We start from the raw sequence: 25486 nt of genomic DNA, 5'->3' as shown, positions 1-25486 counted from the left end.
AACACAAGCTGCTGCCCCTGACCCCTGCCTGTGGATTAATACCCAGCATGACTCCAGACCAGAAACCCGAACGTGAGCCTCACTTGCTCAGAACCTGCCTGGTTTCTCAGTCTGTTATTGGTTCTTATCATTTTAAAAGTCCTAATCAGATGCTTCATTTTCTTCCAAAGTTTATTCTCTCTGGCTTTTCTCTCTTCTCTTTTTGGTGAACACTTGCTCGTTATATTTTTCTTATTAACATTTCAAATATTCCTTCTTTGTATTTTCCTTTGCCAGGTTTGATTCTGTTTTATTCTTTTAATTTTCCCCATTTATTTTCATATTTCTTCTTCCCTTCCCTACATATGTTACACAGTTTTATTACTCCTCCAACTTCTTTACATATTTTTACCTTTTTCGCTTCAATCTGATGCTTACTCACTCTTTTCTCTCCTCACTCCCTCTGTCTTCTTTGTCTTGTTTTTGGCCCATGGGTGCCACCCCTAACAGCATCAGGGTGCTGAGCCTGTGGGATCCACTGGCCTCCTTCTCCCACCCCTCTCTCCAGCCCCTGGGCCTCACCCAGGGCTCTGTGTTAGCTGCAGAGATCCACATGGAGAGGAGCTGGAATACAAAGAAGACCAGACCGACCTTGCCTGGCGGTCTTTACAGTGTCGACCAGGCACGCTCATGTGTGTCCCTATGGCAGCCCTCGTGCTGCAGGCTGGTGGGAGACCTCCTCCGTGTCCACCCCACCCCGATGTGTTTCAGAAAGGGAACACGGCCCTGCACATCGCAGCCCTTGCTGGTCAGGACGAAGTGGTCCGGGAGCTGGTCAACTATGGTGCCAACGTCAATGCCCAGTCGCAGGTAGGGGCTCCCTCCGGTCCCGCGCTCCAGGGCCTCGTCTCTCTTCTTCTCTTGACTCCTCTTTTTTGTTATAAGATAGGGACATGGGCTACTGCGTTAGTCCCCACTCGCTGTTAGCTGAGTCCAGACTGATTAGCAACATACTTGCAGGCAATGATGAAGGCATCCTTTGTTGTTTTTTCATTCTTAGGCTACACATTCTAAGCCTGATGGGGTTGGGCCCTTGGGGATGCCCTCTCTGTTCAGTAAAGCAGCCAGATGGGCATTTAGTTATGGCTCATTAGTGAGAGAAACTGCATGGGAGGAGGGGTGGGTGTTGATAAAGAAGGAGTAAACATGGAGGGGGAGTGAGAGTGCAAAAGAAGCCAACTAATGCTGGTGAGGGGCAGACACACAGAATTCCATGGAGTGTCATCCCCACCTTGTGGCCTTCTGTAATAACCCCACCGTGCCATTTCAGAGTGACAGTGAGTTTTCATCACTGGAGGTGTAGAAGGGAATATTGCCCCATGAGTGAAGAGAAAATAGGATGAGGCGAGAGCTGTCTTCAAATTTAGAGGGTTTTGCACCTGCTGGAGCATCTCTCACCATTGTGGTGGATGCATTTTAATGACCTTGTCTCTTGATTTACAGAAAGGCTTCACACCCCTGTACATGGCAGCACAAGAGAATCACTTAGAAGTGGTGAAGTTTTTACTGGAAAATGGAGCCAATCAGAATGTAGCCACAGAAGTAAGTGCCTCGGCAGGATGGCCAGCCCTGAGTCTACTGGGTGTCCTGCACTATTGCTGAGCCCTTCCTTCCCAGACGTAGCTTGAGAAGCATCCTGTGTGGTCAGTGTAGACACCTGTCACCTGAGCTCCTCCTTCAGATCACAGCACTAACTGTGGGTGCTGCAGGGCTCAGCAAGGGGGTAAGAGAAAAAGTCGGGGCTTGTTAGGAGTGCCCAGACACACACCAAAGAAATGACCTCAGCGTCTACCACGTCATTTCCACTAAAACCAATGCTTAAGGCTCAGCAGGTGTGTGTGTGTGTCTATCTGTCTGTCTGTCTGTGTGTGTGCTTGACAAATCTGCTTTGGTCCTTAGTGGAAAAGGCTTTCTCATGAACTCACTGTCTGGTCATGGACGAGTCACTTCAGCTCTGATCCTGGGTTTCATCACTGGTGAAATTATAAAATTATCTGTATCCTAGCTATGGCTTCTCTTGACTCTTAGTGTCGTGTAGCTCAATGATTACATGACTTTGTTATCATTCTGCTTTGCCAGCTCATGGGGTCTTGTGTCCCTCTGTTATGTATTGAGAGAATTGATCATAAGAGCTCACAAGTGAATCCTCAGTGCCTGGCGTGGTTTCTGGTACTTGGAGGGTGTTCAGTAATATTTGTGAAATGAAGGATCATCTGCCATGTTCAAGGCCCAATCCTGGTACCAGTCGATAGGGCGAGAGGGGGGAAAGACAAAGAAACAAAGAGTAGTAAGAAATATATCATCCACTTAGGGAACAATTAAAAAGGACAATTAAATACGTGCTAAAGAAAAGTTGCAGGAAGGCCCTGTGAGAAGACAGAGAGAGAAAGTGGGGTCACAGAAGGTTTCAAGGGAGGAAGTGGGATTCGAGCGGAGCGTGAAGGATGGAGAGGAAATTGAGGTGCAGAGAACTGGAGGGAGGTCCTTAGTGGCTGGGGTGTGACGGTGAGTGGTCGGTACGGTCAGAGCCAACCCGTCGTTCCTCTCCGCGGGCCAGGACGGCTTCACCCCCCTCGCCGTGGCTCTGCAGCAGGGCCACGAGAGCGTGGTGGCCCACCTCATCAACTACGGGACGAAAGGGAAGGTGCGTCTGCCTGCCCTGCACATCGCCGCCCGCAACGATGACACTCGGACCGCCGCGGTGCTGCTGCAGAACGACCCCAACCCAGATGTGCTTTCCAAGGTGAGCGTGGCCAGGCGGGGGGCGGGAAGGGTCTAGGTCTGACCACGGGAACCTGTGGGTTAGAGAGGCCCCGTCGAGTCCCGGCAGTTGTCCAGGAATAGTTTTAAGAAGCACAGGCAGATATCAACCCAGACGGTAGACCGTGCCAGCTGTGCAGACTGAGCGCAGTTTCCAGACACCTTCAGATATCCACTAAAAAAAAAAAAAAAAATGTGCAAGAGCCACAGTGGACAGCCCCCTTTAAATCCCTGGTGAGCTCTAAGAAAAATGTTCTTGGCAAGGAGTGGGCAAGTTTGTTACTGCTTCAGGTCGTCCAAAACAAACAAAAAAAGTGTCCAAGCAGGGCAGAATGGCTCTACCCAAGAGAAACTTTGGAATCCCAGAAGGCTGCAGGTTCTTGAATGTCATCCCTGCTTTCTTAGCTGGGCTGCCTCGTGGTGGAGGGAGGGCCACCGCCCATGGAAATGAGAATGTGGGGGTGGGGGGGTGGGTTGTGTAGAAGGAGTTTCCAAGAGGGCCTGATGTTTGGAGGCAGTGGCGTGGTGATCCATTATCTGTAAATTTATGGTGTTAATTACTTCTCTTTTGGTTGGAATGAACTGCCATTATTATTCCCATATTACCCCCACTCTACCCCATGGCTGCTGGGTTGTGTCTGGAAAATGGGGTCAGCCATAGTCTGAGGTTATGGAACAGAATGAGGAGAATGGGCCCCCCAAGGGATCAAGGGTCTGCCTTTGACCAGCCAGCAGAGCCACCAGACCCTTTAAGGGGGTTGAAACAGTCGCTATAATTAAGGTCATGGGCCCCCTGGCACCTGTTTATTCATTCCTTAAACTCTCCTTATAAATTTGCCATTCATGTGAATGGGCCCTACAGAGCTTGAGGGAATCCTAGTCAATAGTTCATCCACATGAACCCCGAGCCAAATCACGTGGGTCACCGAGAAGTGGTTTGCCAGGCTGATGCTCAGTCAAGAGAGCTCTCGACGCTTTGGGCAAATGTTCTCATCAATCAAAATATGCTTTATGTATAGGACTCTCGGGTCCTGCCAACTTTTTCAGAATCCCTCGGCTGATTCTGAGATAGAAATGACCTGCATGACATATGACAAGTGTTTTCCTCTCACTGTTGTGCCCCAGACGGGATTTACCCCCCTCCACATCGCAGCTCACTATGAGAACCTCAGCGTGGCCCAGTTACTCCTCAACAGGGGAGCCAGTGTCAACTTCACCCCACAGGTAATGAGCGCTCTCTGGCAGTCTCTCCACGCGCCTGCCAGGGGTGTCTAGAATCTAGGATCCAGATGCTCCTGCCTCTCACTTTGGCACTGTGGACGGCATCAGTCCTGCAAAATGCCTGTGGGTGGAATAGCCCTGGCGACTATGAGGGCTCCTTCCGGGCAGGTTTCTGATTATCTGCCCCTTAGCGTCCGCTCACTTGGACTTGAGAAAACACTGAACCACATTTGCCCATTCCAGAGAAGGGAACCATGGAGGGGGTGAAGATTTTCCAAAACCAGCCTCTATCTGGTCAGGCACATTTACTCAGAGCCCTGTACTTGGGCATCCGGGTTTACATAACCCCTGTGCTGTTTTGTCTCTGCAGGTTTTGAAGTATTTCTTGGGTGAGAAACAGCAGGCTTAGAGTGGCTGCTTCCACAGATGCTCTTGCAGGGCTGGGGTGGGGGGTGCAGGGAGAGACCTGGGCGCACTGGGGTGCACAGCAGCTGCAGCTGAGAGAAGGGTGGCGGCCCCTGACTGTCCCTTCCTCCTTCCGCTGCAGAACGGCATCACGCCGCTGCACATTGCTTCCCGCAGGGGCAATGTGGTCATGGTGCGGCTCCTGCTGGACCGGGGGGCCCAGATAGAAACAAGGACCAAGGTGGGTGCTGGTGAGGAGAGGGGGTGCTGCCCTCGGGAGCTCACGGGGGTGGCGGTGAGGCTGTGCTGGATTGGAGCTGGATTGGGGCTGGCCCTTGAGGAAACACCTGCATGCTGTATGGGCCGGGAGTGATGCTGCAGGAAGTTGCTCCAAATGGCCTCTGAGAACTGCCTCTTGAGCATTCTGTTTTTGACTCTGTCTTTTCAAGGACGAATTGACACCTCTCCACTGTGCAGCTCGAAACGGGCATGTGCGAATCGCAGAGATCCTGCTGGACCACGGGGCACCCATCCAGGCCAAAACCAAGGTGTGTGCCTCCTTTCTGTATGTGGCATCTTTTAGGGAGGGCTCCGGGTCAAATGAACCAGGGATCAAATCCCATTCTGTAACTAGAGACGATCATATGGCTAAATGAGATAGGGGATGTCACATTTAATTTGCCACCATGCTGTCACACAGGAGAGTACCGGATACAGTTCTGATTATTATCTAGATCAGGGTCGGCAAATTTTATCTCTACAGGGCCAGATGTGAAGTATTTCAGGCTTTGCAGGCTGCAGTCTCTGTCGCAACAATTCAACTCTGCCATGTAGCAAAAAGCAGCAATATGGAAACTAGTGGCCATATTCCAATAAACTTTATTTACAAATACAGGTATCAGGCCAGATTTGGCCCATGGGCTGTAGTTTCCCTATATAGCTCTGGATCAGCTCCTATCTCTTTTATTCTGACTCCAGAAAAAAGCAGGTATCTAGAGCCATTCAGGCTGTAAGAGGAACTTAGCACTCTGGTAAGTCTTCAGTGCCTATGCCCGACTAGTGAAGTAAATTAAAAAAAAAAAAAATTCTTCCAAACACCATTAGAGGCCAGAGCAAATGCTGACACTGGTTCTGCTGTAAGGTCTTGGGTCTTTCGGGAACAAAAGCTGTCAGACCACACAGTGCTGCTTGTATCACCTCCAGGCCCCCTGCCCTGATCTTCGGGATGAATTTAGAAGGTGTGTCAAAGTTGAGCAAGGCAGAAAGCAGGCCCATTCACGGCCTTTAAGGAGGTTTTCTGTGAACTGTTCACCAACACAAAATTGCAGAATAGTCCGTAACCACGAAAGCCAGTTTATTCCCTGAAAAATTATTATACGAGTGTTCTATGGAGTTATCTTTAATGTGGGTCATGATTCACAATATGCAAGCTGACGTGTGTGTTTGTGTGTGTGTGTGTGTGTGTGTGTGTGTGTGTGTGTTCGGTGGAAGCATCTTTTACTAAGCTGATTCATTTTGCATTTCGTCCTCCATCTACTGACAATTTGCTGTGTGATTTTGAGCATGGCTCTTATTCTCTCCATACCTCAGTGTCCTCATGTGGAAAGCTCTAGCCCTCGCCTAGCGTTGTTGGGATGATAGCATAAGATGATGTTTTTGAAAATACATATAAAAGTAAGTCCTCAAGTAAATGCAGGTAGAATTGATTTAATCAATTGTATTATTAGGTCAGGCAATTCTCAAAATTTTTCTTTAGAGGACCTGTATTTAAACGTACATAAATGTCCCTAAATTATTAAAGGCTTTATATTATCCAGATTGTTAAAACAGGGCTAAAAGGGATGCTCTTGAAAATTCTGTAGTGAAAACTTCCAACTTTTCAGACCACTGGGAAACATGGTATGACCCTTTTAAAACGCAGCAAGTGGTAACTCATATTAGTTGTCATCCAGTCGGATTGGGTTTCCCTTTGCTGAAAATCCTTCTCTCAGTCTGCATTTTCTAAAACCTACAGTCGTGCCTTAGCTCTTTCCTGATGCAGCCCATGCTCGCTCTCAGCTCCAGCTCCAGCTGCAGCTCCATGCCTCCTGTCACCCTCTGCTCCCCTGCATGCTTCACCACTGGAGGTCCCTGGACACCCCTGGAATTGCTGCCCCTGTGGTCTGGCACATGATCCCCTCCCCGGGATACTGTTCCCCTGTCGTCTGCCTGGGGAACTTCCAGTCAATGCCTTTCAAGTCCTAGCACAGCTCTCACCACCTCCCTCCTGCCCGGAAGCCTTCTCTCACCATGTCCTCCCTCATCAGTGACCCATCTTCCTGTGCCTACCTCCCAGCTTTGTGCCTTTTCCTTATGTCACCATACCGAATAGCAACAAGGCACTTATTCCACATCTACCTACTATGCGATAACCTTCCTTAGGCCAGGAATTCTGTCTCATTCCCTTCTGTGTTCCCCATAGCTTAACCTACACTTGGTGCCCATGAATCACTTAAAAAATATTTCTTGAATTAATGTTTGAATGAATGAGTGAACGAGCCTTCTCTGCCTTTAAATTGCTATCTAAGAAACAGTGGGAATCCTTAAAAGAATTTTTTTAAGTGGTGTGCATTTGATGGAGCAAAGAACAGGGGGATTTAGATCCCAGTTCTGGGTTATTGTTATGCACTCATTCAAAACCATATTACATAAGGACCACTGTTAATTATATACATTTATTACATGTGTTACATGTACTGGGCGCTATGGGGCATGTAAGAAACATTAGGCAAAGTCATTGAGCTTATGAATCTTACAAGTTAGGGAAGGAGAAAAGACATACACACCTGAAAGCTAAATACAAATACAGTCAGGCAAATATATGAATAAGGTACCAGTGAGTGGTCCGGAGACTGGGCGGCCAGGAAGGGCTTCATGGAAGGGATGGGATGGTCTGGAGCTGGCCTTGAGGAAAGAGAGGAAAGTTTGACGTCAAAAGGACCAGCAAGAGCACGGAGGCCAGAGTGAACCAAGCTCACTTAGAGTCACATGGAAGCATGGGGTAGGGAATAACCAGGAAGTAAGGCTGGGATTGTCACCCTGAGTTTCTGTGTTGAGTCCCCAGAAGCCTTTGTGACTGCTTGTTTTTTTGCTCTTCACCCAGAACGGCTTGTCTCCCATTCACATGGCGGCTCAGGGAGACCACCTCGACTGTGTTCGACTACTGTTGCAATACAACGCAGAGATAGACGACATCACGCTGGACCACCTGACCCCGCTCCACGTGGCGGCCCACTGCGGCCACCACAGAGTGGCCAAAGTCCTTTTGGATAAAGGGGCCAAACCAAACTCCAGAGCCCTGGTGAGTGGGAGGCTGTTGGAGAAAGTTCCGGAGGGGCATGGGTGGAGGGGCATGGGCGGAGGGACGGTTGAGCCTCATGCAAAAGGCAATAGCTTGCACCAGGAACTACCCCTAAGACTCAGGGCCTGAAAAGTGTGCGTGTCTGCTGAGGCTCAGGAGTGACAGTGCACACGGCAGGGTGATGACTTGCTGTTTGCACATCCTTCCCTACACCACTGCACATGCAGTGGGTGTTACCTCGTACACCTGGTGGCCATTGGCCTCCAGGTAGCAGGCTGAGATCAGGGGTGGGTTTGGGCCCAGGAGCCCTGACTCAGTGTTCAGCTGTATGAGTGGAGTGGGGGTGCCACTCCAGTCTCAGCCAGGCCCCAGATCTCACGGGCAGTCATTTCTGAGAGGCTGCCTGGCTTTTTGACCTGCTTTGGGAGTGACCGAAATGGCCTGAGCTAAACATCCTTCCTCTTCAGAGGTGCTTACAGTTTTCATGTTCTCACACAGAGGTGAGTTCAGGCCTAAAGCCGATTCCCTACTGTGGCTGTGGTTCCTCTCTCCTCACCCAGGCCAGGGGCTCCCAGGGGGTCCAGGGCTGGAGCTCTGCCCACAGCACACTATCTTCACTCTCGCCCATTTCAGGAGAGGAGAATTGAGGGGGCCAGATATCCTCCAAGGATGCAGTGGGTGGCAGACAGTGGCTCAGCTGTCTGTCCATCCATCCATGCATCCATCCATCCATCCATTCAAAAAAGCATTCATTGAGCACTTACCATGGGCCAGGCACTCTTCTAGAGCAACGTTTCTCAACCTTAGCACTATTGCCATATGGGATCTGATAATTCTCTGTTGTAGGGGACTGTTCTGTGCAGTGTAGGATGTTTGGCGGCATCCCTGGCCTCTCCCCACTAGAAGCCAAAAGCACTCTTCTCCCTCCAAGTCATGACAAACAAAAATGTCTCCAGACATTGGCAAATATTCTGGGGAAGAGGGGATCACCCTCCAGTTGAGACCCACTGCTCTAGGAGGATAAAGCAGAGAAAACACACACACACACACACACACACACACACACACACACACACACACGCATCCCTGCCCTCCTGGAGTTGGCATTCTAGCATCATCATTATCTCAGAGCAGAGCTGACACACAGAAATCCATTTTGCCACTCTTTCCTTTATCGTCAGTTCCCCTTAACGCAACTTGAAGCAGCAGGTGCATCCAAACATATAATTACATAAAATACAGGTTTATAAACAATGTGTTGAAGAGCATCCCTGGTACAGAAAGTGAGCATCACTGTCTTGTACATGATTTGCCTCAACTGGCATTTTATCCTGTGGGGATGTGCTAGGAAGCTCAGTACAGCGGGGTGAGATTCCAGTGGTCCTGCTTGTCTGTCTCCCCCCATGCGGGCTGCAGAATGGCTTTACCCCCTTACACATCGCCTGCAAGAAGAACCACATCCGTGTCATGGAGCTGCTGCTGAAGACCGGAGCTTCCATTGACGCTGTCACCGAGGTAGGAGGCCCACAGATGAGCCGCAGGGTCTACCCAGGTCCCCTCCTCCAGCACACCTGTCACCCAGCTCCTAGGGGGTTCTCTGTAGCTGCGTGGCTGTAGGGGCGCCCATGCATATGCACGAGATAGAAATGCCCGTCTAGACCACTCGAAGGAATAAATCAGGGGTGTCTAAGACGAGGGAAAACATGTCAAGTCTTGGGGAGCTTTCTGAGATCAGAGGCAACTTTTCTAAGTTGTAAAAGTAAAATGGGCAGAATTTTCCCTGCAATGATTTTCCTCTGGCCGTTTTCCAGGAAGGAAACCCACCTTATTTAACTCCCGTTTCTTGTAGAGCCATTGACTGGGCACCTACAGGCAGGAAGGCATTCGATGAGGACTTGCTCTCTCTCTTTGTGGGTGGAGCGGGAGAGGCCTCCTTTTCTCACCCCTCTCTTGTCGTTCCAGTCTGGCCTGACCCCTCTCCACGTGGCTTCCTTCATGGGGCACCTTCCCATCGTGAAGAACCTCCTGCAGCGGGGAGCGTCACCCAACGTCTCCAACGTGGTAAGCCCATGTGGAGAGCAGGAGCTCTTTCCTCTGGCCAACAGCTCAGAGGGAGGTTTTAGCTAGTGCTCCCAACGTCTCCTGCCTTGGGACAGAGGTGGGATTCTCAGAGAAGCAGAAGCTTCAGACTTTGGGAGAACATCCCTCTATACTGATGCTTTCCCAATTAAACTTGTCACATATCTGTAAATTTTGGGGCTTTTTTAGTTTGAACAATAATTTGGAAATTTCCAGAAGTGTTATGTGGGAACCCATTTACATTTTTTAACGTTCATTAGCTCTGGGGGTTACTCTGAGGTATGCCTAGAATGCACACGCACACACACATGCACACCCACCAGGCATCACCAGGCTAACAGAGCAGCTTACTGGGGTGTCTCTGTCTCTCTGTTGAAAACCTGCCAAGATACTCCAAACTGGCACTTTGGAGCTCTGTGTGTATCCTTTTGGAAACCCAGCATGCATTATCACATCTGTAATTTTGCTATTTCACAGAAAGTGGAGACCCCGCTACACATGGCAGCCAGATCAGGGCACATGGAAGTGGCCAAATATTTGCTCCAGAACAAAGCCAAAGTCAATGCCAAAGCCAAGGTGAGTTTCTGGAGGTGGGGAGGGAAGGATCTTGGAATGTAAGCAATTCAAGGGCAATGATGAGAAATCCATCCTAATTCGAGGCCTGGCTTGTGGTACAGAGATTACTGGTTGTTCTCATTCAGGTTGCACTAAACACTCAGATTCTGCTTTGCAGTGGTTTTGAGAAGGCCAGAGAGATTTTTGCCTCAGAGCTGTGTTTCTTTAGGATAATGAAAGTCTAAAGTCCGGGGAGCATGGCTGGCTTGGGGCTGAAAGGGTTTCACGATCGTTACAATCAAGGTACAAGAAGAGAAGCATCCTTTCGAAGAAAATCAGTCAAGAATTTCTTGGTCTAAAACTGGATGATTCCTCCTTGTTGTGAAACACGTGTTTGAGGGATTGGAAGAGTGACGCATAAGCTGCTGCATTTGGAAGTTGATTGGCTGTGGCCAGGATCAGGTTTTCCTAACCCCAAAGGCAACATAATTTGGGGTGCCTTCCAAGCCCAATAATGCAGAAACCTAGCGACTGAACCCCTTCAGCCATCAGGCACAAACAGGAAGTGGGGCAGGAGAGGGGATGAAAAGTCATCCTTCCCTCTCAGCAGTTTAGACTTGTCCTCGGTGCTGGCATACAGGACATCAGAATAGCTTTCAAACAGAAAGCAGAGCACATTCTCACAGGCACTGCTTGGTGGACAGTAAAGGCAACCACACTTTATTGAGTATGCTTTATGTGCCATATACAGTGCGGAATGCTTTAATTGTTCAGCTTGACACCACGGCCCTATGAGGTAGATATTATTATTCCCATGTTACAGATAGGAATGCTGAGCCTTGGTGCAGTTAGGTGGAAATGACAACTAGCTTGAAGGATTAAATAAGGTAGAAGCAGACTGGTTTCTCTAAGGCAGAGAGTTGATTCAAAACCTAGCTCTTCATATTACTAGCTGTGTGACCTTGAGAAAGTAACTTAACCTCTCTGGGCCTCAGTTTCCTTCTCTGTAAAATGAAGTGTTGGATTAGTTAACTCAACATTCCCTGCTGTTTGTTTTCACTTCGGGGTCCAGGACGACCAGACGCCGCTTCACTGTGCAGCTCGCATTGGCCACACAAACATGGTGAGGCTCCTGCTGGAAAACAACGCCAACCCCAACCTGGCCACCACGGCCGGGCACACCCCCCTGCACATCGCGGCCCGAGAGGGCCACGTGGAAACAGCCCTGGCCCTTCTGGAAAAGGAAGCATCCCAGGCCTGCATGACCAAGGTACAGCCTTCTTCCTCCTTTTCTTGAGAAGCAACACCCTAGTTACACCCAGGCCTGTGGATGGGAGGGGGTGACTGCCTGGTCCTCTTGGTTGCCTTGAAGATGCTGGAAGAAGCTGGTGGGGGGTGGGGAGAGCTGGTCCCCAAAGAACTGGTCGCCAGTGACGAGACCGGGTGTGTTGTCCTTCCCCAGAAAGGGTGGTGAACGGTGGCTTCTCACCCAGCCCCCCGGCCATCATCCATGTATCATGGAATGTGGCAGCTCCCGCTCTGGACAGATCACAGACACGTGCTAGGGCTTCAAGAAGGGTTAAGACTCAACCCTGGCCTGCAAGTAGCTAGCAATGGGATAACAGAACAAGGGCTACAAATGGTGACTGGCTGGTTGCTGAGGTCCTGGGTCTCTTGGTCAGAAATCTCTGTGCCCTTAACTTGCGTGGCCTCTCATGCCGGCTAAGGGGGTGAACCTCCTTTGCCATGGCCCCTTGCCCTGGGAGGACGGCTGTCTTCCCACGGTCCTGACGGGCTGTGTTTCTCCTCAGAAAGGATTTACCCCTCTCCATGTGGCGGCCAAGTATGGGAAAGTTCGGGTGGCCGAGGTGCTGCTGGAACAGGGCGCACATCCCAACGCTGCCGGAAAAGTGAGTCCATCTTCCCTCCCTCCTCCAGGTTAGAGGAAAGAACAAAGATGCTCTCCACTGCTGGCGGATGGCATCTCCTGCCTAAGCCCGTTTTGTCCCTCTTCTCCATGGGAAGCCATGTAGGGCAGGTGGCCTGTGGAAAAACTTATCTTTCTGGCAAAAACGTTGCCGTTTTAGAAAGAACTGGTGGCCTGCTCTGAGTGACTGTCTCAGGGCCCTGCACCCTCCCCCCCACCCTCTCTCTCCCCACGGGAAGGACGGAGTCCCCCCAGGCCTGTTGGTTTGGTCCTTTTGTGGCTCCAGGTTGAGGTTGGCTTTGGAATGATTTTTAACCAGCTTTCACCTGTACGTAATAAGTGGGGGGTGATGTACCCTTGCCCGCATGGCCTCACCAAGGGGTCGCTACAGGAGTCCCTAGTAGGAAATCCCCAGGAACGAAGCTGTTCTCTTGTGTCTGTTTTATTCTGCATAGAATGGCTTGACCCCGCTGCACGTGGCCGTCCATCACAACAACCTGGACATCGTCAAGCTGCTGCTGCCCCGTGGAGGCTCCCCACACAGCCCTGCCTGGGTAAGGCCCCCCTGCCTCGCTCCACAGCCGCGGCCCCTGGAAAGCAGGCCAGGCCTTCAGGGAAGGGTTGTTTCTAAAGTAACCGAAGGGATTTTGTGTTTCGTTTTTATTTTTACCTCAGAATTCTCACCTCACTTTCACGAACGTTACCTGAAGTATAACTGCTGCTATTTGGGCACCAGGAGTGGGGTGGGAAATGGGTAACACTTCTTAGCAACAGGTCCCCTCGCCGAGGTGGAATTCATTTTACACGGCAAATGTGTTCTCCAAACAGCTGTGTGTCAGCTGAGTTTTGTAAACTGGCTGTCAAAGTTCAGCACATATAAGAAGCTCCCGGGGAGTAGAGAGCCTTGTTCTCAGAGATTCTGCTTGGCCGAGATGGTGGCAAGGCTGTCTCGTTTTTAACAAGCACCCCGGGCGGTGCCGATGCTGGGGTTCCAGTGACCACACTTCAGGAAATATTCCGGGGTGTGGGTGAACTTGCTGGAACCCCAGAGCAAGGGACCTAGTTTGGATGTGAAGAATCAGCCCCCGATTTATTCCTCGGATGAGTGCTGACCGAGATCGTGGTGATGTGGGAGTGTGTAACACACTACATGGATGTCCAGTGTGCCGGCCTCACACCAGCCTCTGAAACGAGCTGCTCAGAACAACATGTTCATCGACCCTTACGGGAACAGGAGGTCACGGGAGCAGACATGAGTTGCTTATTTAAAACCAGACGAGGGGGAGGTGGCAGCACAAGGTGAAGTGATAAAGGCCGTGAACACAGGATCGGACTGGGGGGACGTGCTGTGTGTGGGTGGTGGGTGGAGAGTGCTTGGGGGATGGTGGCCAAGAAGGAGGGGAGAGGAGAGGCAGCCAGGTCGGGGGACAAAAGGCACAGGGGTCCTCGCACTCGGGGAGCTCAGCTCTGACAGGGCAGCCAGGGCTTACGAGAAACGGTCAGAGGATAACTTATGGGTACAGCGCCAATCCCAGCGCTTGGTCATGCAGCAGGGGCCCCTGTGCCGTGGAGGACAGAGCTGTAGAGAGGTCCGTGTGGTGATTGCAGCTGAGTTCACTTGGAGGCAGCCAAGTCAGTGAAAATCCATGCATGGCCTCAGTGTTTTCCAGCCTCACGGTGGATGCTCATCTTTCCAGCAGGCACAGTGTCTCCCAGACACCCCTGGTTTCCTTGGGCTTCTGTCCCTGCTCCTGTGGTAGCACACCCCACGTCACTGTGTAGACAGAGCATGTGGCACAGCGAAGATGCCAGCTTACTCCTGTCTTCTAAAAATAGAAAGCAGGACTCCCTTCCTCCCCCTCACTCTCCTACTTATAAAAGAAATTGGAGCCAGGTTCATGATATTTAAAGAGAGCTAAATCCAAGCCCAAACCCTGTACAGATGGGCTTTGTTTCCATGGTAAAAAATACTTTCCCAAGTAGTCTGGCAATTTTTTAGAATTTCACATGCAAATCTCTCTGCACCCAAACCAACCCTCCCCTTTCGAATTTAGATGCTGCTGCTGTTTTAACATTTAGGAAGATCTCTCCGGTGCCCGATCCTTTGGGTGAGCTCATTTCCTTGGGGAAGAAGAGCCTTTTACTGGCCCACATCCCTCCCTAACCTCTCCCTAACCTCCGCCTGGTTGCCACTTGTCCTTGTCACCTGTAGAAGGTCATTCCTTCCCTTTAGTCCTAGTCATGGTGAAGCTCAGAGGGGAGGACCGTGTTCTGAGACTGTCGAGTTGCTCTTGTACCTCGGTTATAACTAAGGGTTTCCTGGCAGCCTGAGCCATCTCCAGAGCAAGCTGGCCCTTTGCTGGGACAGGGGACTCTTCTCGCCAGTGTGGACCCCAAGCGGCCTTGGTCTCCTGATTATACTTCCATGAGTACACCATTTGCTCCACCTGCTGCCTTGTGTACATTAAAGGAAGTCCAAGTAATGGTTGATTTTGTGGAAGGACACCTCTTCCCTGCCAGGCACTGGCTCGGGGCCCCACCTGCCCCATCCCGTGTCATCCTGATAGCAGCCCCGGGAAGGAGACACTCTGGCTCTCATCTTAAAGAGGATCAGCCCAAGGTTCTGAGACCTTTACTCTGCCCAAGGTCACACAGCCTGAAGTGGCAATGCCAGGCGGGAACCCAGGCCCTCCGACTCCAAATCCCAGCCTCGATCCATTGAATCGCACCTCCTTTCTCTGCTCTCTTCGGATAGAGTAGAAAACAGTTGTGTACAGTTAATTTCATTGCAATCAACATGCCAATCTTGTTCACATGTGCACGACCCACAAAGAAGGATTTAATGTTTTCTCACCATGTAATCAGATTAACAAGAAGAACACTAGAATGATTTATCATATGTAATTCTTCAAAGAAAATACTTTTCTATTCAATTTAATGCTTTGGGTAAATTGCAATGTTTCATTTCCCCGTAAAATCTTCTTACTGCATTTTACAGACTGTCCTTGATATCCCTTCCCCTGCCCTCAAGGGTGTAAAACTGAGATTTTGTTGTCATCAGCCCTCTTTTTCCCCTTTCCTTTTCCTGGTCAGTGATCTTGGCAGAATCAGAAATGTGGGTTTCCACAGTAAGAGTGGCTGGCTGGGGAGAATTCAGTCCTCCGGGACGGCCAGGAACGCAGGCCAAGGTGGAGAAACCAGGTGCCTGAAGCTGAATCGCCTGCGAGGTGCCATCTGCCATGGGACAGGTCTGGGCCTGGGGCTCAGAAGGTCGTGGATCCTGCCTAGATGTCCCCAGAGCTCTAGGGTCCTGCTGCTCCAAGTGTGGTCCATGGCCAGTCGCAGCAAATCACCTGGGAGCTTGTTAGAAATGCAGAATCCCAGGCTCTCCTTAGACCTTCTGACAAGATCCAGGTGATTTGGACACACACCGATGTTTGAGAAGCACTGCTCTGGCCGCAAGAACCTGGGCTTGGGAGTCGGAAGGCCCAGGTCGGGTTATCTGTTGTTCCACTCACCATGTAGCAGTAGATAAGGCACCTCTTAGAGGATTAAAATGGGAAAATAATAGTAATGCCTGCCTCACATACCTTTCATGGTTGCTACCCGTCTGCAGTCCAATGAGAAGACAGCTCCAGAATGTGCATCCACATTCTGCTTCCTTCACTGAGAAAGTCTTGTTACAAAAAAAAAAAAAAGTCAGCTGAATAAACAGTGCACAGCGGCATGGTTGATTTACTTTGGGGCCAATTTCCTTCACCCTGTCGTGGACCTATTAATGGCTTGTGGGCTAGTGACCTGTACACCCTAAACAGCATCGTAAAACCTAGATACTAAGGTTTATTATTTTATATATGAATTTTGGAAAGCTCTTCACATATACTACCATATTTGATCCATCCAACAGCTCTGAGAAATGAACAGGGCAGATGTTTCTATCCACTTTTAATAGCTTTGAGAAAACAAACAAGCAAAGGAAGCCAAGGCTGCTGACACCCCTGTCCCCAGGTCACACAGCTCGTTAGGAGTGGAGCTAGGACGGCTCCCACGTTCTCAGGGCCCCTGCCCCTGCCTTTTCTACAACGCTGCCTTGACCTGGGCACGCCCAGGGGACGCTTGGCCTAGTTGCACAGGGAAAGAAGGATGGTTGTGGTTTCCTTTCCTTTATGAAATGTTTGGGGTTTGGGGTTCTTGTTGCAGGAAGGGGTGAAGGGGAATGTGGCCTTTAGTTTACTTACTTACCCAAGCTTCTAGTTGATCTGTAGGCTGCCTAATTAAATCCTAGGTTTTCTTGGTGACAGAGCATTTCCTGCCCAGCAGTTTGTCGGAACGTGATAACAGAAAATAGTGAACAGAGGTACAAGACATTTGCTGGCCAGAGGAGCCCTGAGAGCTGCCTCCAAGTCAAACGGACTTTGTTTATTTAAATTGCTTTCTTGGGGACACGGCCCTGCTCAGTGGGTGTTTGAGCAGACCAAGAAGCAGGCCTGGCCCTGCCTCAGAGGATTTCAGGGTTCAGGCAGGCACCCAGATTGCCAGCTCAGCATCCCTATAACCAGGCTCTGGGCGACTTCTGCTCTTCCAGAATGGCTACACCCCCTTGCACATCGCTGCCAAGCAGAACCAGATGGAGGTTGCCCGCAGTCTGCTGCAGTATGGGGGGTCGGCGAATGCAGAGTCGGTGCAAGGTGTGACGCCCCTCCACCTCGCTGCCCAAGAAGGTCACGCAGAGATGGTGGCTCTGCTACTTTCGAGACAAGCCAATGGCAACCTGGGAAACAAGGTAAATAGGGCTTCGTTGGATTTGCCCAGTAGTCTGAGTGGTGGTTTTAGCATCAGCTGACTAGGTATACCTATTGAGCACCTACTCTGGGTTAGGTGATGAGCGTGTGTGCATGTGTGTGTATGTGATCCCTACAACTGCCCTGTGTTAAGTTTTAACTCGGTTTCATAAAAGAGGAAATGGATTCAGACTGGTTGCTTATTCCTAAGGTTGTATATTTCCAAGCTAATCATGATATAGCTAGGGCAGATCCCAAGTCTACCTGATGCCAAAACCATTGCCAGTTCTACTACAGCATGCTTTCTGTCTGAATAGACTGACTCAAGACTCTGCAAAAAAAAGATCAATATTTAAATCTATAGTACACTTTTCCAAATGTAGGCGAGTATCTACATTCAGGAATGTATTAGTAATTTGGTACTAAATATTTATTTTCCATGGGAGAATATAATTTAAAAAAAAAAAATACTGACTTACCCATCAGACGAGAAGTTTGCAATCCTGAGACTACAGGTGTGTGAGTGTCGAACTTTTTAAAACTGTGCACAGCACTTTGGGAAGACGGGTATGAGAGCATTTTTCTGGGTGAAGTGTTCCTAGTTTTTATCAGCTTCTCAGAGGAATGGCCCAAGAAAGACCAAGAAGTACTTCTTTTTTTATGTGACAGTTTTATGGCAATATATTTCATATACTATAACTCTCACCCTTTTAAACTGTCCAGTTCTGTGGTTGGAGTATATGCACAGAGTTGTGCAACCATCACCACTATCTAATTTCAGAACATTTTCTTCACCATCAAAAGAAACCCCATTCCCACTAGCAGTCATTGCCCATTCCTCCTTCCCCTCAGTGCCTGGCAACCACCAGCCCACTTTCTGTCTCTGTAGGCATACTCTGGATATCTCACATTAATGGAATCATATAACATTGAAGAGCCACTTCCTTAGATGATAAATTGTCATAATACAGTTTCAGACAGGCAGACATTTTAAAGATAACCTTAATGTTTCTTGAAAATCTTAAGACCCATTGCCTCTTTTGGTAAAAGTTTGGACACATGAACCCAAGGAGGGCATGCTCACAGGAGAACCATTATATTTAATAGAATTCTGCATTTCTTCATTGTGCTGTCTGAAGCAAGCTACGTGAGGAGGCAATAATGGCAGTTCTCTTCACTGGAAATGTGCTCATCGTCCGCACACCACCTGCCGAGGCCAATTCTTGGAGTTATGCCAGGAATCGGCCAAGGCGCCCACCAGCCTTGTAACTGACATCGTGTCAGCTTAGTTGTGGACTATTCTTACATCAGCCAAACCCACTCACCTTTCGGGAGATGCAGGAGGAGATGGCATCCGCTGGGGAGGGCGACTGCTCGTGGGCCTCTGGTCTACCTGGGGGAAAGTGCAGAGGGCAGAAAAGGGCAAGCAAAGTCACCATAGAGGGGACAGGCCCTGCTCACTGCCTTCTGGAGTCCTTCTGGAGGAATTGGAGTCGTTTGTCCCATGGTTAATCAGGCGTATTGAGGCAGGGTACAGGGGAGAGAAGACTTTTCTGACATTTTTGTCTGAGTGCCCAGGTAGCAAACAAGATCACCAATGCATTAATATCCTCATTAGAAAGCTGCGATGAGAAGTCCAAGATTATGATCTTTTCATGCCCAGCAGGATCCCCCATCCTCTTTCCCATGCAGCATTGGCTGTGATGTGATAATAACGTGCTACACTTAGATGGCATGTATACTTCTCAACATGCTTTCACTTGGGTTATTTCAAGTGATCTTTAAGATAAAGTCAGTGATTATCCCTGTTTTCTAGATTAGGAAACTAAGGCTCTGAAACTTGCCTACAGCTTGGAAATAAGGAATGTTACGGTTGGAAGGTATGTTAAAGTTCATCTCTTTCAGAGGTCAGCAGACTCTGGCCCGCCATCCGTTTGTGTAAATAAAGTGGTACTGGAACGCAGTCATGCCCATTTATTTACATGTTGGCTGTAGTTGCTTTCTCACCTCAAGGGCAGAGTTGGGTCTTTGCAACAGAGACCCAAAACCTAAAATATTGACCATCTAGCCATTTACAGAAAGTTGCTGACCCCTGATGAGTTTAACCACCTCACTGCAGCTGTCGAGGATGTTGAGGCTCAGAATGCGAATAGCTTTGCCTAAGGTCAGATAACTGGTTGATGGCTAGAGAGCCGGGCTCCGCTCCTCAACCACGGTGCTCTTGCACTGAGAATTCTGCTTTAGATAAATAATTATGAAATATTTTTCTTTCCAGAGTGGACTCACTCCCCTCCATCTAGTAGCACAAGAAGGCCACGTTCCAGTGGCAGACATGCTGATCAAACACGGTGTCACGGTGGACGCCACCACCCGGGTAAGGCAGGCAGCCACGTGCTTTGGTGTGTGTGCGTGTGTGCGTGTGTGTGTGTGCCTCCCTCCCTCCCCCTTGCACGCCCGCATGTCTTGCCCAGTGTGAATGCCCCTCACACCTCACAGTCCTCTCGCACACAGAGCTCTGACACCCATAGGACCTGGTGGTACCTTCTTCTCTGCCACTTCTTAGTGCTGGAAGCAGAGTTTGCAAAAATCATCCCTGATGATCTCACTTCTTGGTTAGGGATTTTGAACAGTTAGACCTTGAGTCTCTGTAGCAAGAAACAGACTGGTGAGACTGTTTAATCATGATGTCAAGATCTGCTTTACATCAATGTTGTGTTGAAATGTCAGGCTTCCCTGGATTCATTCCAAAACCAACCCCTTTTGTTCAAGCTTTTAGTTAAATTCAGTACAGCATTCTCTGAACCTCTTCTGTGCCCAAGGAACCATGTGAAAATAATCAAGTGGGCAACACATGCGGTCGTGTCTCTCCCCGAGGCACCTGCAGTGTAGTGTGGAGGTGACGGTAAGAGGCAGCAATGAGCCACGAAATGTGATAACTGGTGTAAGAGAAGAACTAACAAAATGACACCGGGAACACAAGGGGAGGAGACTGTTTCCACCGTCAGAAAGAGGAAGGCCTCGTGTCACCCCTTTTCACAGCAAGATAGTTATATTAAAAAGAAGGGACACAGTGACACCACCCCCTCCAGGATTCCATGGGAATATGGGTCAACAAGGCCATGTTGAAGGGGAACATAACATTCCCTGAGGAAGAATTAGAAACTGTTTTCATACCCAAGTGCCTGTGGCTTCAACAAGAACCTGCTTAAAACCCGAGAATGTTGGGGACCTCTGAGACTTCTCTTGTGGGTTCAATTCAGCATTTTGGGGGACCTGACCCTGAGAGACCCTGTACTGTGGGATAGAACTGCCTTGAGGGTCCCAGAGCTAGATATCCCATTATGTGCAGGCCCCGCGTGGGGGATCTGTGCTAAGATGGGCTCTGGAATCTGGCACCAGCTCCCCAGGGGCACCTAGGACCGAAGAGCTTGGAGAGCCACGGCTCACCCACCCCATGGAGCCCCCATATTTGACCAAGGACAGATCCCTTGGAAACTAGCTCCTTCACAGACAACACTCAAATAAGTACATTCCCAAAGCCCACTTGTTTCAAGCAATGGCCTGTTCTGACAAATTCCATTGTACTACAATTTAAGTAACCTGGACAGCCTTTTGGGGTTTTGACAATGGGATTTTATCTTTTCAGCATTGACAAGTCTGCTCTTGTTGGGTTCACCAGTGTTCTCCCTGTTACCCTCTTCCCTCATCCTAACCTTCTATTCCCTCCTTCTTGAAATAGTCTCTCTTGGCTTCTGTAATATAGATCTCTCCTGCTTTTCCTCTTATCTTTTTGTTGCTCCTCCCTCTAAATATTGTCTCGGTACTTAGGCCCCTTTAGGTGACCTCAGCTCCAAGACTTTGAACTCTTCCGTGTGCTGATGACTCCCAGATTTACACCACGAATCTTGACCTCTTCTCGGGGTTCAGGATCAGTTTTCCAATTTTCTACTTGACATCTCCATCTGGGTATGTCACAGGCATCTCAAACTTCACTTGCCCGAAACCGAATCCCATTCCTTCCCTCGCCAATTGTATCTGACTGGTAACAGCAACACAGCTTACAATTTATAGCAGCTGTCAATCTTCCAAAGAATTTCCCTGTCCACTCTTTTACTGAGGTATCTCTGTGAGGATTTCATTCACACACAGCTTGTATCCCCTTGGTATACCCACAAGCCCTGCTGGTCACCGTTTTCATCTCTTCCTTTACAGATGGGTTACACTCCACTCCACGTGGCCAGTCATTATGGGAATATCAAACTGGTGAAGTTTTTGCTGCAGCACCAGGCTGATGTCAATGCCAAGACCAAGGTACAGGGACGCATTCAACCTGACTCCTGTGCTGACACTTCCCAAGTGCCAAATTTGGATGCATCCAGAAGCTGCTCTGGACACAACTGGGGCTTGGCCACAATTTTAAACCTTAACCCTGAAGGAGGAAATAGGGAAAATGCATTTTTTTTTAATGTTGCATGTAGAAGATGACAGGCTCTACAGTATGTGGACAGTTCTTTCTTTAATAGCTAATGTTGCCAAAATGTCTACCTCACTTTTTAGCTAGGATACAGCCCCTTGCACCAGGCGGCCCAACAAGGACACACAGACATTGTGACTCTGCTTCTGAAAAATGGTGCTTCCCCGAATGAGGTCAGCTCGGTGAGTGTTCAGTCTGTTCCCTGACATCAGAAAATTGTGTTCTCCGGAGGCAGCTCTGGGAGATTTCTGTTAACCAGAGAGGTTCGGGTTGGATGCAAAAAAAATGATTTGACTTGAATTATGCTTCCTGTTGGCAAGTCATTCCCTTGGTCTATCCTGAGTGCCCTGGGAAGAGCTGCAGAATAGAAGGAATAGAGTCACGGCTGCCTTGGATACCCAAGGAGATGGGCTGTTGTGATCGGTTTTTCATGCAGCATTTATTTATGTTTAAATGTTCTTATTGAAACCCTTTCTAAAAGAAATTGCTTTACATGCAGTACATGGGAACAAAATTACATGTCCTGGATGGTTCCCAATCTTTCAGGGCCTCGAGGTTATCCTTCTCAACATTAGCGATCATGGTCCATTTAAAATGTGGACGTTTTATTTCGTGATCTCCGTGGCTGCTTCCAGCTCTGAAAGTGTCTGGACCCTGGACTACAGATGTAATTGCTGGAATTGTAACTGGGAATAAGGCTGACTCTGTCTGGAGCCCAGGGTACATCCTGGCATTAGAGAACTTAAAGAAAAAGCAGCGATAGTAACTTATTTTTCACTTGGCCTTCTTAAAATCACAGTACAGACATGTGCCCGTATCCTCTTTCTGGTTATCCATGATTTCTGATTGGCTTGATTATGGTTAATTAAAGTATATGGATGATTCTTACTCTTTTAATGCTCAGTTACTGACACCCAAAGACCTGATCTGTACTCTTAGACTCTTACCGTTGCACATGGTGACTTCCTGATGCATTCCTTCCCAGGCGGTCTTAACCTGTGCTGTCAGTGTTCCCCAGTGTTCTCATTTCAGGGCCCCACTCTCAATGTGGGGACCTTAAATATCACCGTCCTCCCTTCTCCCATACCCCTAGCCGTTGCTAACAAACATCTAGGCTCACTCGTGTGCAGGGTCTTGCTATCGGCTCCAAGTCGGGGTCTCTCCACTTGTGTATGCCCTTCTGAACAATCAGAACGGGAGCCTGGTCTCGGCACGAGCATGGTGGGCTTTCCCTCCAGACTTGATTTCCCCGTTTGATCTCACCCTCTGCTCCTCCCAGAATGGAACCACACCTCTGGCTATAGCCAAGCGCTTGGGCTACATTTCCGTAACCGACGTGCTCAAGGTTGTCACGGATGAAACCGGCATGGTGGTATGTCAGCCTCTCCCTCTCAGCACACCCAGACAGACACGTACAGCCTGTGTGTGGGTTACTCCCGGAAGTGGGGCGAACTCCTTGGCTCTAGGATGCCCAGTAGGAAGCCCCTTGCCGAAAGGGTGGTGAGCGTTCTTCTCCTGCTGGGCAGAGTTGTACTGCCACCTAGTGGCCTGAGGAATTGGGCTGTGGCCGCACCTGAGAGGGCAGCGGCGAGATTGGGGTTTGAGGGAGGGATGGGGAGGTGTCCTGTCCGACATCCGTTTCCAGGCTGAGAGCGTCTTGCTTTGGTTTTCTTCATTTGGGACAGGCTTCCTTTCCCACCTCCTCTCCCATCTCCTCAGCTCATGACAGGTAACTGCTGGGCCACTAAGAGTTCCAGTGTTCTAACTGGGTTGAATTCTCTGCTTTTTCTCATCTTAGTCAGTCAGTGACAAGCACCGGATGAGTTTCCCTGAGACGGTAGATGAGATTCTGGATGTCTCTGAAGATGAGGGTAAATCTGGGATAAAGAGCTCAGCTGGGGGGGGAAGGTGGGCTCCCCGGGACCTGCCAGGCTGTCCTGGGTTCTTCCCCCATGCCCCAGGGCCCCGGCTCTGTACTGAAACCAGAAATAACCACTTCCTAGAAAAAACATTATTGCCCATTATCTAAAATACTCCTTTAACGTAATTTTAGAGGAAGGAAAGTCTGCATCTTAGAGATCAAAACACAAAATCCCGTGAAGTTTCATAAATTTAAATGTACATGGCATATATTATACGTGTGTATCAAATTGGAGTGTGATTCTACTCAGATCAACTCTCAAAACCAGGAGGAACTATCATCAAGTTCTGCCCATACTTTCCATGTTCTTTGAATGAATAACAAATGGATTATTTAAAATCTGTGAGGATTTCTTTTAATAAGCTGCTCTTCTAACCACAGAGTGGGTTGGTAAATTTTGGATTATATCCGTTATTATGAAATTACCAGTTTCAACTTCTTTGAACTACAAAGTCCCTTTAGGATTTTCCCTGCCCCAAGGCAGCTTTACTTCGTTGCTTAAGTTGGAAGGGAACGATCGTGATGTTAAATGGTGGGGCTGGAGTTGTCCCGCCCACCTCTGTAGTCCAGTGGTTGCGCAACGTTGTCAACCAGACAGTTAAAGCTCTCCTTGCATCCCTTTGATAATATGCCTCTTGCTTTAACTGACTTCACTCCTGTCCTTCCTTAAACTTGGCTCTTCTTTGCCTTCCAGGAACTGCTCACATAACTATAATGGGTATGAAACGCTTTCTGTGTCCTGTGGCCCTTTCTCACCAGAGTGCATTTCACCCTAATCCAAGCTCTCACGAATCCATTCCCGCTTTCCACCTCCCTCTGATGGCTAACCTCCCAGAGCCACCAGCTTCACTAAATGGGAAATTTACAACCATAAGTTCCATGCCCTGGCAGGTAGTCCCTGCCTATATCCATCTCTGTGTCGTGCCCATGCCGCTGTATTTGTGAGAATAACTGCATGAGCTGTTGTTCTTTTGTTGTCAGTGCCGGATCACAAAGTGCTAAGTGACAGTGAATGACAGTGCAAGGTCAGGCCCAGGTTCCAACTCCAGGTCAAGCAAGGAGAGATCGACAAACAGGCCCTCTGGGTGGCAGACAGCTGGTTCAACCAGAGTTTGAACCTCTTAGTATGGGTTTAGGAAATAATGAGGTTCCATGGCTGAAAAAAAAAAAAATCCTACAGCCCTTCAAAATGAATGGTTTCAATTCCATTGTAGTTTAGCCTTCCTTAGTGTGTGGCAAGGAAAAGAACAGTAACAACTCTTTCTTTGGTGTCTTTAGGCACCTTAAAAGGGCTGTTTTGAGGTGGAACTTGCCAAGCTAAGAAAGCTCTTCTTTCTGGCTGTATTTTTTTCCTTCTACAATCCTGGTATGGACTAAGACTTTAGGGGTTGTCTGCCCTGCTTCATATACTGGGGCTGGAGGAGCATGACGGGTCAAAGGCATTGCTGATTGTCCTTGAGCATCCAAGGCCTCCTCCACTCCCCAGGTGCACCCATTCAGGGATGGACCAGGAAAAGCACTTTAAAAAAAAAGGAAGAAGAAGAAATGTGCTCTCTCCCTTCTGTCACTCACTTAAACTTGTGTGGTTCCAGGGGAAGAACTGATCGACTCCAAACCTGAGAGGCCGGATTCCAGGGATGCCGATGAAGAGAAAGAGCTGCTGGATTTTGTGCCTAAGTTAGACCAAGGGTAAGAAGTGCTCACTTAAGGGGTCATGGAGCAGGTGGCTGAGGTCCCGGCCTGCAGTTCCAGAGGGCCTGGCTCTGGGTGTGCCACCGACAGACATCGAGGGCTGGGGGCATTGCACCATGCATCCAGACCTTCGCTGGAGTAGGCCAGCTCTGGGCCCTGGCTGCAAGGAGGGGACGCTGGGGCTGGAGGCGTCCGTTCCCTCTTCCAGTATCCCTGCCTCCCCGTTGTCTTCCTCTCCTCACTTGCAGTCACATATTCACACCCCCTCTCACTCTCATGTGCTCTCAGCTTC

At 49.2% G+C, this 25486-nt stretch overlaps 1 protein-coding gene across 8 annotated transcripts in view; it reads left to right on the top strand.

Moving 5' to 3' along the window:
• Positions 1 to 25486, top strand: part of ANK1 (ankyrin 1) — a 137061-nt gene that overhangs the window by 70927 nt on the left and 40648 nt on the right. For 7 of the 8 annotated variants that reach the window (XM_037812643.1, XM_037812647.1, XM_037812642.1 and 4 more), the window contains exons 4-23: positions 751 to 849; positions 1483 to 1581; positions 2597 to 2782; positions 3925 to 4023; positions 4568 to 4666; positions 4875 to 4973; positions 7568 to 7765; positions 9182 to 9280; positions 9728 to 9826; positions 10322 to 10420; positions 11472 to 11669; positions 12211 to 12309; positions 12782 to 12880; positions 16912 to 17109; positions 19383 to 19481; positions 21320 to 21418; positions 21665 to 21763; positions 22861 to 22953; positions 23380 to 23452; positions 25095 to 25191. In XM_037812643.1, coding sequence (XP_037668571.1) covers positions 751 to 849; positions 1483 to 1581; positions 2597 to 2782; positions 3925 to 4023; positions 4568 to 4666; positions 4875 to 4973; positions 7568 to 7765; positions 9182 to 9280; positions 9728 to 9826; positions 10322 to 10420; positions 11472 to 11669; positions 12211 to 12309; positions 12782 to 12880; positions 16912 to 17109; positions 19383 to 19481; positions 21320 to 21418; positions 21665 to 21763; positions 22861 to 22953; positions 23380 to 23452; positions 25095 to 25191 — 2330 coding nt within the window. The remainder of the gene's footprint in view (positions 1 to 750; positions 850 to 1482; positions 1582 to 2596; positions 2783 to 3924; positions 4024 to 4567; positions 4667 to 4874; positions 4974 to 7567; positions 7766 to 9181; positions 9281 to 9727; positions 9827 to 10321; positions 10421 to 11471; positions 11670 to 12210; positions 12310 to 12781; positions 12881 to 16911; positions 17110 to 19382; positions 19482 to 21319; positions 21419 to 21664; positions 21764 to 22860; positions 22954 to 23379; positions 23453 to 25094; positions 25192 to 25486) is intronic. The other variant, XM_037812645.1, reaches the window with a different exon arrangement.

Source organism: Choloepus didactylus, chromosome 20 (genome assembly GCF_015220235.1).
Source record: "Choloepus didactylus isolate mChoDid1 chromosome 20, mChoDid1.pri, whole genome shotgun sequence".
NCBI classification, from domain to species: domain Eukaryota; kingdom Metazoa; phylum Chordata; class Mammalia; order Pilosa; family Megalonychidae; genus Choloepus; species Choloepus didactylus.
This window is presented reverse-complemented; position numbering and strand designations above follow the sequence as displayed.